The following is a 14145-nucleotide window of genomic DNA, read 5'->3' as shown; positions in this document are numbered from 1 at the left end:
TAGTGAATTCTAAAAGATATAGATATAAAAAATATAAAAGAACAAGAAATTATATTTTTTACGTAAGCTTTTACTTTTTCAAAAAAATAAATGGCTTTAAGTAATAAAATTTATTGTAATTATTTTTAAATTTTCATTGTCTGTGATATTTATAAAAAATTGTTTTTCATCTATACAAGATTTTAAAGTTGACTAGAAATAAATTTAAATTAACATTTGTTTTGCTTGCTATAAATTTTGGTATAAAGAATTTCTATGAAGTAGGGATTAAAATTTATAGATTTATAATAGTACTTAAGTAAATAAATCGAAATATAATTATTTGGCAGTAAACGATGTATTAGAGATTATCATTTAGTTTGTTGATATTTAGAGGCAGCACGTATCGATGAAAGACGCGATCGCTATATATTTAGCACGTGTTCATTTTATATGTTAGTATGAGCACGTGTTGAGTTACGAGTCGGTATATAAATCAGACATTTATTTAATAGAACATAATTGTAAATAAAAAATAAAGTATTTGCGGTTATATTTTACTAGTGATTAAAAAAAGTGTAATTAGCAATTGATAATTGTTGCAATTGAATATTTTTCGGACTTTCTTAAGATAAAACGAAAGTAAAATGAAATTGATCATTCAGTAGGTAATTGAAGTTATTAATTACATTAAAAGTGTTAATTATTCGTGAGACATTTTAATTATTTTGTAATTGTTGGTTTAGAATGATTTTTGATTTTTTTTTGAAGCTAGAATTTTTTGACTCTGTGAAGTTGCAGTGATGGCAGAAGAACCATCACCATATTTGAGTGCGATTCAGCAAGTTGCAGGAAGTACACCGAGTGATAAGTTTCATACATTAAACATCATCGCGAAAAGAATAAGTAAATCAGAAAATCAAAATGATTCGATGCAATCGGCTGTTAATTCGTCAGAATTACCGAAGGCTTTGAAGCCTTTAGTACAAGTGGAGGTTGCGCGATTATCAGGACAATTTGAGGGAATTTGCGAGGCTTTGAAATCCGATGACTCTGTAGTGGTTGATCGGGCGCTTAGAGCCAAGTGGTTTTTCAATGGCAGCCATGAAAATTGTAGAGTTCAGTACTACCAGGCAGAGATTTTTCCGGTCGTGTCTCTGCAGAGTCGACTAAAAATTATCAAAGCGTTGGCTAATAATTTAACCGCGAAACCTGCTATCGCTGAAGAATTTTACACTGCGGTGACTTTGATGTACGGAGAGAAGCAAGCTCACCCACTGTTGATGGCTTGCAGTCAATCATTTATCTGGAATTGCATCACAGAGCATAAAGTACGGCTTAATAATAGATTAGTACGAATTTTCTTCGACAAGTATCCAGAACTTGTTGTTAATTATCTGAAACTTAGCAAAAAAAGTGATGACGAATTTGAACGAAATATACGACCCGTCAATTTACAGTCTCATGCGTCTTTTCTTCCTAGATTAATCAAAAAATATCCTGAAACTTTCATAGAACTCATCGAAATGCACAACAACAACTTCAATATAAAGTTAAGCCGCACTTGCACTGATTTATTTTTCAAAAAATTCCCCAATTCTCTAATGAGGAATCCACGATTATTTCTACCAATGTTAGATCTGAAAGTCGTGCATAAAAACCTCACTGACCTTCAGTTCAAGGCCATCTTCAAGCATCAGTTCCCGCCCGAACTAGATTCATTTGAATTCGATGAATTACTTCGGTACCTCGAATTTTTTCCAGAAGATGACAAATTGCCTCTAATGATTTCTACATTTGAAGAAGTTTACGGAGTTAAATTTTTAGATTGCTCTGACAAAATTACACATCCAACTCTTTTGCTGCTTTCATGCGAAGATCGGACCAAGTTCGTGGCAGAAAAATTTCAGACAATGGAAGATAGGAGTTTTCTATTTTCCGATACGCCGTGGATTTGCTACTTGCCCTGTGATGAGTCGATAAAGCGCTTGGAATTCATTATTAAACACACATGGAGTTCAACGCTACGACAGGAGTTAATCAAACAATTAATCTTTACATGCCACATTAATGCCGACAATGATTCATTTCTGAGAGTCATCAAATACATATCGGCAAAGCACAAAAATGAACCTTTAGCGTTATTATTGGATATTTTCGAATATATATTAAGAAGATATCCATTAGATACTTTAGCAGGGCAGCATTGGGAAGCGTTGATTGACTTAATCATTTCAACGGATGAAAAGCACGCAGTGTTGCACGAGAAGATATCACCGGGTTTGATTATCGCTGCAATTCGTTACGATTTGGGTTCAAATATTAATGAAAACACTGATAAGATGAAGTTACTTACGAAATTGTATCTGAGCCAAAGGTTTACTGATTGGCGAATTTTCAAAGACAATCTTAGATACGATAGAATCTGCCTAGATCACTTTATCTCTAATGTATTGGAAACTAATTCTGTCGACATAAAAGAAATCGCTAATCCACTAATCGATTTAATATCATCGATTAAAAACTTTAATGATGCGGTTACTGAAGCAAAATCTGATGTTAGAGTTATTCGTATGGAGGAATATCCAGAATTGGTGCAAAATGTGCAGTCATTCATTGATGGTCACATTGGAAGTAGAGCATTCACAAGAATTCTCAAAGTCATGGTAAAAAACTTGGATGAGAAGGTTTATAATGCGTTGGTAAGTGAACGTGTAAGGAAAACCGAAAAACTGCCACAAATTGTAATCGATGATTTGAAATCGAAGCATACTTGGAGAATGCTGAAGACTGATCCGCAGTGTTTTGATCATAGTTGGGAGAAGATTTTGAAGGAATGTGTCAAAAAAATTCATAAATTTTGTAGTAATTGCAAAAGTTGTTCTGAAAGAGATCCCTTAGCTAAAAAATTTCTCAGGATGAGCCGGTGGTGTCAGGATGTGCCGATGAAGTTTGTTGAAAGGCTACTAAGAAACATTAAATGGCATCAAAATGGTCGGGATCTGATTACTCTGGCGTATCTGCTCGAAGGACCAGAACTTGAGCGCATCATAGCAACTTTTAATAGGACCACTGTTACGAAAACTCCTGATAAAAAAAAAGGGCAGCTTGGCTTGAAATTAGATAATTGTGTTCCGATAGCCCTGAGTCTCGCTAATCCCCCGGGATCATTAGATTTGATACTCAAATACGGTATCGGTAAATGTGAAGACTTGGCTATCAGATGTCTTATTAATGTCAGTCGACGAACCAGGGTTGAAGAAGTTATTTTGTTTGCAATGGATCTGTTGGGTCCATCGCCGATGAGTAAATTGGTGTTTATACGAACACTTGGAATTCGGCTGCTTTGTATGATCGTGGATGCCCAAGGTTTACACTTCATTCTGACGACTTTGTGGAAATACGAAACAGATCTAAAGACTCGGGCTTTAGTGTTTAAAAATGTGGTTAAACTTTTTGAATCATTTCCTAATGACCAAAACTGGAAATTGATCAATGAATGCATCGATGGTCTTAAACCAAGTGATAAATATACTTTCAAATTTCTTATGAAATTTGATGCCATCTCTAATGAGTTAATTGCGGAATATGTCTGCAAATTATTTAACCTCTTTCGTAGACTCGGCGATGAGGAAAACGGCTTGCAGCCAGATGTCGTTTGGTTCTATATTACAAAGCTACTCAATATTGACAAAAACATATTAGTTCTATTTTCCGACGAATTACACAATGGAATAATTGAAAAGTATGTTCTTGATTTGTCACTACCAAAAACAGTGCTGTCTGCAGGCCATAGTTATCTGATTAATTACATTCTGACAGCGCGAGATAAATTAGAAGACAGATTGAACCGTTTTGGAAATATATTCATCAAAATTGTTAACGAAAATTGGGATGTTCCTCATCCTACTGAACCGTCATTCTATCCAGCAAATTATTTCGTACATGAATTGATCAATAATATAGTACGTTCTCTACCCAACAATCCTATAAAACCTAAGTTAGCTTTTACTGCGATAATGGCGGCATTTGGTTCGAATTTGAGAGTTCATCAGGATCCTGAATTCTACTCTTCGTTTACCGTCGCTTCAATTGTCAACGACAAGGTCTCTCCCAAGGAATTAGTTACGAACATCAACAGACTCTTGCCTGCATTTGTCAAATCTGTCGATATAGACTTTATCGAAACTGTCGCTAAATATCTTTACGAAATCATCGATTCTGTCATCGGCGATCCCGGCTATCAACTAGAAGTCGTCATGAGTCTCGACGCTTTGGAAAATTATTACGCTAGTGTTCTTGCGTTTCATCTTGTCTACTTTCGGATTCAAGTAAAAAACGATCAACTCACTAAAGTCGCTTCTCCTCATAATATAAATATCAACCATCTAATCATGTCCCAATTTCACGATTTATTACAAACACTCATTAAAAAAAGTAAGCAATGTAAATATGTTTCATGACATTGAATTTTATAATTAACGATACTCAGGTTATCTTTGTATCGTTAAGTTTTTAAACACGCGTAGCATAAAAATCAAAAATAATTCGTTAAAATATTCTCTATTATTATTATTTTTTTTTTTATGCTTTTTTAGCTTAATCATTGTTTAACTGAAGAATGCATGTACTCAGTTATATTTTTCTTTAAGATGTTAATTAAAATTGTCAATAATTCTCATGTTTTATACATCAAAAATTTGTAATAATAAAAAATGTCGTTTTGAATTTTTTTTGCAACAATTTTTCATTTCGTTAACTTGCCTATTAATTTATCTATCCCGATGTAATTATTAACTAGTAATTGCATGCATAGTAAATTTTTACTCTTTTTCAAAAATTAATTTTTGTGAGTTTTGGAAAAAGATGTGATTCTAGGTTATTCTTAGGTTACCTTAACCTAAAAAAACAATTGATGTTTGTTTTGAAAAAAATTTGATGTAAGTGAGAATCTGTGTCAGATATTTAACTGAATAGCCTCGTTATCAGAATATTCATAATTAACAGAATTGACAACCTTCGACAAAACTGATAGTAAACAAAAATAATCCCAAGTATGATTATCTGTAAAAATGATTGATAATTTTACTAATTAATCATTTGTATGTTAGTAGGTATCCAAGTCATAATATTATTATAAAAATATGACCTTATTACAAATTCCTATTTAAATGAATGGAAGTAAATTAAAATATTCATTGTTTACTTTGACTTTGTACTTAATCTCTACTATTCCATTCAAAACTAGTATCGAAAATTTTACTGAAATTTGTTACAATCAAAATTTTGAATTGATAAAAAAGTGTAAATAAATTTTTTACGTCTATTCAAAATTCGGGAACAATGGCGACGGTAATGGAATTATCGCCATATTTATCGGGGATCCAACAACTGAAAGGATCAACACCAGCTGAAAAATATCTGACGATATATAAGATCGCTCGGAAAATATTGCCATCAAAAAATATAAAGAAAGCATTGGAATCGGCCATCAATTCTTCGGAGTTGCCAGAAGCTTTGAAACCTTTTGTCCAATTGGAAATCGCTCGGTCACTACGACAACCTGAAGTAATAATTGAAGCTCTGAAATCTGATAACGATGAAATTTTCAATCGCGCGCTCAAAACCCGTTGGTTCTTCAACGGAGGAAACGAAAAGATAACAACGGTTCATTTTTACCGGACTCAGATTCTTCCGTTTCTGTCTGTGAACAACAGAAGAAAAATAATAAAAGTCTTGGCGAGAAATCTTGTCGACGAACCGGAGCTCGCTGATGAATTTTACGAATTGGTTACTTTGATGTATGGAGAAAAACAAGCCAAGCCGCTTTTGAAAGCTTGCAGCGAGTCGTTCATTTGGAGCCGCATTAAAAATAATAACATTGAGCTGAATAGTAAAATGATTAAATTTTTGTTCAACAAGTATCCTGAACTGGTAATCAAGTACTTCAAATTGACGAAATGGTATGGAAAATATGATTTCTCAGTCTATTCAAAGCTTCTGCCGCGCATGCTGAGAAAACATCCTGAGGTTTATGGGGAAGTGTTGCAAGCGTTCAATCAGCATTCTAGTCCTTTGAGTTTAAGACAGACACGTTTTTTCCTAAACAACTTTTTTGACGCATTCATCATCAACCCGAGCAAATTTTTATCTAAAGTTAACATGAAAATAATGAAAAGCCAACTCACTGAAGAGCAACGTCAAGAAATATTTAGAAAGTTGGTTTCCACTGATGTCGTATCCTTCTCTAATGCATTTACTGGAAAGTTTGACTTTTTGTCTGACGACAAAAAATTGACAATTTTGATGTCCAAATATCAGGAAGTGCATGGAGTTGATTTTCTGGATTGTCATGACAAAATCACACCGAAAATCCTGAGGGTACTTCCTAGAGACGAAAGGATCAGACAGGCGAGAATAAAACTAGAAACTGAACGTCACTTGGATGACAAATTTGAAATGAGTCATAAAAATTCATGGGTTTGCTATCTTCCATGCAGCGAATCGGTTAAATTCTACAAGGAGTTTATTGAGAAATCGGAAAAACAGGAGCACTTTGAAGGGGTAAAACGGTTGATTTACACATGCGCAGTTAATAATGACAGTGACGCGTTGCTTGATGTCTTGAAATATATAAAAGCTGGGTTCGTTAATGTATACTGTGAATTTATAACAAATGTTTTGAGATTTTTTTGGCATAACTGTAAGTCACTGAAGCTGACCAATGAACACTGGGAGGTAATAAATAGCCTGCTTGTTGAAATCACCGGAAATGATGAGAAATTTTATGACTTTTCTATTGCGGAATTGATGAAAGGGAAAATAATTTTCGATTTGGAGAACAACAACCCGATAGATGCATCAAAAAACTCATTGTTTTTAAAATATATGCAGTGCCATTACAATGATGACGATTTGTTGGATCTGAAGCCCGCTTACGCGAAGAAATGTTTAGAGGAATTCATCAAAGGGGTTCCTTTCACCTGTGAGGATGTCAATGACATGGATATTGACAGTATCATTGATATTCTGCAGTCGATTGCCGATTTCAATGGTCATAATTCTAGATCCAGGGAAGGAGTTTCCAAGATTTCGGTGAAAGACTACCCCTGGCTTGCAGCGACGGTAAAGAAGTTTTTAAATGACAAATATGGAGACTGGGAAAAAGTAAAGCGACTTAGGTCTGTATTGAAATCCGTCGGACGAGACGTTTTTGAGGCATATGTCGCTGAACTTGATAAGGACATAGATTTCAAGACGACCGAGGTTCAGAAGACGCTTGAAAAAAATCCCAAATTGATAATCCAACATTGGGAGCATTATTTAGACAAGTGCATTGGAAATATCAATCGAAGGTGTGCACGGAAATTTGTGCGCTCGTCTCGCTGGTATCAGGATCTGCCGATAAAATTTGTTGACAGATGTCTGAAGTATATGACGAAGCGTAATCCAGGAAGGGAATTGATTGTTCTGGGAGTAATGCTCGAAGGACCGGCTTTCGAACGCGTCGTTACGCCTTTCATACCGAAGATTGATGCTGATCATAAAATCATGGCTTCGATTCCGCGGGCAATTGGGGTCGTTAATCCACCGGTATCTTTGGAATTCGTGCTCAAGTTTTGTGAAGGAGATAATATCAATGTCATGGGGAATTGCCTTGTTGACGTAAGTCGCAAAACGTCTGTGGCTAAAGTTATTCCGTTCGCGATGGCGCTGATGAAGGAAAAGATGCCGATGAAGAAATACGCGATTCGATTATATTGCCAGGCTTTTGCATTTAATTGTACTAAATAATTAGAATTAGTATTTAAGTATGTACTTAATTGTTTTTGAAAATAGTCTTATTGAAGTTACATTATGACAGTGTTATTTCATGTTATTGTCATAAAAATATATATTTATGACGTCATGGAATTTATTATTTTACCCTCATCCGTTGTGTCCTTTTTCAATTTGTAAATAAAACTTTTTTAATATATTACCGATCCAATGGGTAGCTACTACCGATTATTTTTCAGTAGCCGCTATCGATTATTTTTCGGTTGCTGCTACCCATTATTTTTTTGTAGCCACTACTCATTAATTTCGGTAGCCGTTACTGATTGGAATCGGTACTAGCTACCGAAAAAGAAATTAGTAGCTGCTACCGAAAATTAGGTAGCTGGTACTGAAATAATAGGTAGCGGATACCAAAAAATAATCGGTAGCGGCTACTGATTATTTTTTCCAGTGTAGGATTTAAATTTAACGTCAAAAAATAAAAATTCGCTACTTGGAAAATTAGTAATTTTAAAAAAACTAGTTGCCTATAAGATAAATTTCATTCGATATTTGAAACTCATTCGTGAATAATTTGAATATTCAAGTGCAATTCGTAGACTCGGCGATGAGGAAAACGGCTTGCAGCCAGAGGTCGTTTGGTTCTATATTACAAAGCTACTCAATATTGACAAGAACATATTAGTTCTATTTTCCGACGAATTACACAATGGAATAATTGAAAAGTATGTTCTTGATTTGTCGCTACCAAAAAAAGTACTGTCTGCAGGCCATAGTTATCTGATTAATTACATTCTGACAGCGCGAGATAAATTAGAAGACAGATTGAACCGTTTTGGAAATATATTCATCAAAATTGTTAACGAAAATTGGGATGTTCCTCATCCTACTGAACCGTCATTCTATCCAGCAAATTATTTCGTACATGAATTGATCAATAATATAGTACGTTCTCTACCCAACAATCCTATAAAACCTAAGTTAGCTTTTACTGCGATAATGGCGGCATTTGGTTCGAATTTGAGAGTTCATCAGGATCCTGAATTCTACTCTTCGTTTACCGTCGCTTCAATTGTCAACGACAAGGTCTCTCCCAAGGAATTGGTTACGAACATCAACAGACTCTTGCCTGCATTTGTCAAATCTGTCGATATAGACTTTATCGAAACTGTCGCTAAATATCTTTACGAAATCATCGATTCTGTCATCGGCGATCCCGGCTATCAACTAGAAGTCGTCATGAGTCTCGACGCTTTGGAAAATTATTACGCTAGTGTTCTTGCGTTTCATCTTGTCTACTTTCGGATTCAAGTAAAAAACGATCAACTCACTAAAGTCGCTTCTCCTCATAATATAAATATCAACCATCTAATCATGTCCCAATTTCACGATTTATTACAAACACTCATTAAAAAAAGTAAGCAATGTAAATATGTTTCATGACATTGAATTTTATAATTAACGATACTCAGGTTATCTTTGTATCGTTAAGTTTTTAAACACGCGTAGCATAAAAATCAAAAATAATTCGTTAAAATGTTCTCTATTATTATTATTTTTTTTTTTATGCTTTTTTAGCTTAATCATTGTTTAACTGAAGAATGCATGTACTCAGTTATATTTTTCTTTAAGATGTTAATTAAAATTGTCAATAATTCTCATGTTTTATACATCAAAAATTTGTAATAATAAAAAATGTCGTTTTGAATTTTTTTTGCAACAATTTTTCATTTCGTTAACTTGCCTATTAATTTATCTATCCCGATGTAATTATTAACTAGTAATTGCATGCATAGTAAATTTTTACTCTTTTTCAAAAATTAATTTTTGTGATTTTTGGAAAAAGATGTGATTCTAGGTTATTCTTAGGTTACCTTAACCTAAAAAAACAATTGATGTTTGTTTTGAAAAAAATTTGATGTAAGTGAGAATCTGTGTCAGATATTTAATTGAATAGCCTCGTTATCAGAATATTCATAATTAACAGAATTGACAACCTTCGACAAAACTGATAGTAAACAAAAATAATCCCAAGTATGATTATCTATAAAATTGATTGATAATTTTACTAATTAATCATTTGTATGTTAGTAGGTATCCAAGTCATAATATTATTATAAAGATATGACCTTATTACAAATTCCTATTTAAATGAATGGAAGTAAATTAAAATATTCATTGTTTACTTTGACTTTGTACTTAATCTCTACTATTCCATTCAAAATTAGTATCGAAAATTTTACCGAAATTTGTTACGATCAAAATTTTGAATTAATAAAAAAGTGTAAATAAATTTTTTACGTCTATTCAAAATTCGGGAACAATGGCGACGGTAATGGAATTATCGCCATATTTATCGGGGATCCAACAACTGAAAGGATCAACACCGGCTGAAAAATATCTGACGATATATAAGATCGCTCAGGAAATATTGCCATCGAAAAATATAAAGAAAGCATTGGAATCGGTCATCAATTCTTCGAAGTTGACAGAAGCTTTGCAACTTTTTGTTCTATTGGAAATCGCTCGGTCACTCCGACAATCTGGAGTAATAATTGAAGCTCTGAAATCTGATAACGATGACATTTTTAATCGCGCGCTCAAAACCTGTTGGTTCTTCAACGGAGGGAACGAAAACATAACAACAGTTCATTTCAACCAGACTCAGATTCTTCGGTTTCTGTCTGTGTACAACAGAAGAAAAATAATAAAAGTCTTGGCGATAAATGTTGCCGACGAACCGGAGCTCGCTGATGAATTTTACGAATTGGTTACTCTGATGTTTGGAGAAAAACAAGCCATGCCGCTTTTGAAAGCTTGCAGCGAGTCGTTCATTTGGAGCCGCATTAAAAATAATAACATTGAGCTGAATAGTAAAATGATTAAATTTTTGTTCAACAAGTATCCTGAACTGGTAATCAAGTACTTCAAATTGACGAAATGGTATGGAAAATATGATTTCTCAGTCTATTCAAAGCTTCTGCCGCGCATGCTGAGAAAACATCCTGAGGCTTATGGGCAAGTGTTGCAAGCGTTCAATCAGCATTCTAGTCTTACTTTGAGTATAAGACAGACACGTTTTTTCCCAAACAACTTTTTCGACGCATTCATCATCAACCCGAGCGAATTTTTATCTAAAGTTAACATGAAAATAATGAAAAGCCAACTCACTGAAGAGCAACGTCAAGAAATATTTGGAAAGTTGGTTTCCACTGATGTCGTATCGTTCTCTAGTGCATTTACTGGAAAGTTTGACTTTTTGCCTGACGACAAAAATTTGACGATTTTGAAATATATGACGAAGCGTAATCCAGGAAGGGAATTGATTGTTCTGGAAGTAATGCTCGAAGGATCGGCTTTTGAACGCGTCGTTACGCCTTTCATAGCGAAGATTGATGGTGATCATAAAATCATGGCTTCGATTCCGCGGGCAATTGGGGTTGTTAATCCACCGGTATCTTTGGAATTCGTGCTCAAGTTTTGTGAAGGAGATAATATCAATGTCATGGGGAATTGCCTTGTTGACGTAAGTCGCAAAACGTCTGTGGCTAAAGTTATTCCGTTCGCGATGGCGCTGATGAAGGAAAAGATGCCGATGAAGAAATACGCGATTCGATTATATTGCCAGGCTTTTGCATTTGATTGTACTAAATAATTAGAATTAGTATTTAAGTATGTACTTAATTGTTTTTGAAAATAGTCTTATTAAAGTTACATTATGACAGTGTTATTTCATGTTATTGTCATAGAAATATATATTTATAACGTCATGGAATTTATTATTTTACCCTCATCCGTTGTGTCCTTTTTCAATTTGTAAATAAAACTTCTTTAATATATTACCGATCCAATGGGTAGCTACTACCGATTATTTTTCGGTAGCCGCTATCGATTATTTTTCGGTTGCTGCTACCCATTATTTTTTTGTAGCCACTACTCATTATTTTTCGGTAGCCGTTACTGATTGGAATCGGTACTAGCTACCGAAAAAAAATTAGTAGCTGCTACCGAAAATTAGGTAGCTGGTACTGAAATAATAGGTAGCGGATACCAAAAAATAATCGGTAGCGGCTACTGATTATTTTTTCCAGTGTAGGATTTAAATTTAACGTCAAAAAATAAAAATTCGCTACTTGGAAAATTAGTAATTTTAAAAAAACTAGTTGCCTATAAGATAAATTTCATTCGATATTTGAAACTCATTCGTGAATAATTTGAATATTCAAGTGCAATTGGGTAAATTGCGCGGTACGGGAGACAGAAATATCGATGGTAATAATTCACTTTACGCGTTCTGGGGACGTCCGTACGCGAAACCACCTGTTGGGAGTAAAGATTCGCGGTTCCGAAATTTCGATATTTATCAAGATTTATGATAAATATTTGTTTTTATTCAATTAAGAATAAAATAAACTAATTTACAAGGATCGGAACCGGTGTGAAAGACCCAGTAAGTAGACTGCGCATAAGTTAATGCGCACAGAACAATTGTTACAGTAACATAATAGTAGAAAGTGAATACTGTCTAATTTGAAAATTCACACAGTGAATTTAAATTTTGGGGAACGGCGAGTCGTTTTGGTTTGGATACTCGGTAGAGGGTTTCAAAAATGCATATTTTCAAAAATACCTCATTTTGGAAAAAAATTTCAAAAACTCACATGAAGGATCAAATCCGGTGACAAATGCCGGACATGGCGCGTATGCTTCTTTTCCACCGGGAGTACTTGGCCAGCATGTCCACCCATCAAATACACCGGGGCAATATGGTTCTGCAATTAAAAAAAAATGACATATTTATGTAAATATATACTATACATTTTTTTTCAAAAATTCTGTTGTTTTGAGTTTATTACAATTTTTTAAGTAAAGTATACGGGGTAAAATGGGTCGAATTTTCTCACTTCAGCCTAAATTTGTTTTTTTTTGTTTTAAATACCAGGAAATTTTTATACATTCATTAAATATATGAGAGATTTTTTGGGCTGTTCCATCGTACCCTAAATTTTTGAATTTGTCAAATTATATTTGATTGCTTGCTTATTATTACAATTCAAACCATAGTTTGATAAATGTCAATATCTATCTTAATCGCAATCCTCTTCAATGTCTTCGTTAATTCCAGTTCCCAAGTTAATTGCACTGAGACTTAAGCTCAATATATATTTGAATGAAACACACATACGCGACTATAATTTTCACCATGCAATAGACAAACTAAACATTTTGAAAGCATCATCAAATATCTAGGATTAATATATACAAGTTCGTATACGTATGAATAATCTAATCACATTTAATATTATTAATAAACGCATTTACTTTGGATTTCAAGCAATGCATACTAAATTCATGCTATTAAATAGTTTAATATCCAACCATTCATACGCTATTAGAGCAATTAGACTTTTTATATTTATAATCAAAAGTAGCTTCTTTCTAATTTACGATTAAAAATCTAACATTTAATCATTTTTTCCTAAGGGTCATCAGTTCTTTTACGTGACTTAAATTTTATTACCTCATTGCTTTTATCTCATTTTTTCTGTTCAATGGTTTATAGAAAGTATTAAAAATAAAAAAAATATCATTTTCAGTAAGACCTAGTCTAGACTTTTAAAAAATTTATGACTTATTAATAGAAACAGGTTCGATAAATAAATAAAATGGTTATGATTCAATGTTTAGGGTAAAGAGGATCAAGATTTATTTTTTTTTTTTGCTGTTAACACAAAAAACCGTTTAGCCCTTGATATTTTAAATAAAAAAAATAATTTTGGTAAATGGAATTATTTTTTTTATATAAAATAATTTTTTAAAAAAAATTTACTGTTTAAATTTAGCGCTCTTTATAAAATCATAAAAATTCAACATATATATTTTCGTTATATAAATAGTCATGTATATTTTATAAGGGAGATGATTGAAAGTTTTCTTTCCCTTTTTCACGAATATGTCAATACAAGCGCGTTTTAAATGTCAAATATTACTATCCTATCCTGCAATGTCAGTCATGAAAGTACAAACGATGCGTACGGTGTAAGAGAGGGAGAGTGAGGGAAGGAAAGAATAGACTGAGTTTATAAACGTAAGATAAGCTTTTCAGTCATGACTGTCACCGTCGATTGTAAATTTAACATGCAGACATTTTCGTTTTCAAATTTTTACTACTGACGTCAAATTTCGCGGCTTGTATTTATTCACATGATGTAATTTTTTGTAAAAAATTTCTTAAAGTTAGCCTAATAAATTTACGGATGACATTTTTATAATTCTCTAGAGAAATGTATTGAATTTAGCACGTTAGCATTTTATGTATTTCTGACAGTATGACGTATTATTGAAACGTGAGGACGTGGGTAAGATCCTAGGGGTGCTAGAGATTCC

General features: G+C 33.4%; 2 protein-coding genes across 8 annotated transcripts in view; one reads left to right on the top strand and one right to left on the bottom strand.

The window, feature by feature from the left end:
* The window catches only part of LOC103575603 (calcitonin gene-related peptide type 1 receptor), a 108134-nt gene that overhangs the window by 46904 nt on the left and 47085 nt on the right, over positions 1-14145 (bottom strand). For all 4 annotated transcript variants that reach the window (XM_014443718.2, XM_053742030.1, XM_053742032.1 and 1 more), the window contains one exon: positions 12420-12530. In XM_014443718.2, coding sequence (XP_014299204.1) covers positions 12420-12530 — 111 coding nt within the window. The remainder of the gene's footprint in view (positions 1-12419; positions 12531-14145) is intronic.
* LOC106693988 (uncharacterized) lies at positions 350-4769 on the top strand. Of its 4 annotated transcripts, none has more exons than XM_014443712.2 (2): positions 350-643; positions 751-4769. In XM_014443712.2, exon 2 carries the CDS (start codon positions 783-785, stop codon positions 4440-4442), a length of 3660 nt encoding a protein of 1219 aa, XP_014299198.1. In that variant the 5' UTR covers positions 350-643; positions 751-782; the 3' UTR covers positions 4443-4769. The 4 variants fall into 4 exon arrangements, with proteins under 4 accessions (XP_014299198.1, XP_014299197.1, XP_014299195.1 ...); XM_014443711.2 differs by having other exon boundaries at positions 350-647; positions 755-4769; XM_014443709.2 differs by having other exon boundaries at positions 350-647; positions 751-4768.

This window comes from Microplitis demolitor, chromosome 9 (genome assembly GCF_026212275.2).
Source record: "Microplitis demolitor isolate Queensland-Clemson2020A chromosome 9, iyMicDemo2.1a, whole genome shotgun sequence".
NCBI lineage: Eukaryota > Metazoa > Arthropoda > Insecta > Hymenoptera > Braconidae > Microplitis > Microplitis demolitor.
This window is presented reverse-complemented; position numbering and strand designations above follow the sequence as displayed.

Excerpts from the sequence above, each read along its gene's own strand:
- LOC106693988 (XM_014443712.2), top strand. The coding sequence starts at position 783 with ATGGCAGAAGAACCATCACCATATTTGAGTGCGATTCAGCAAGTTGCA.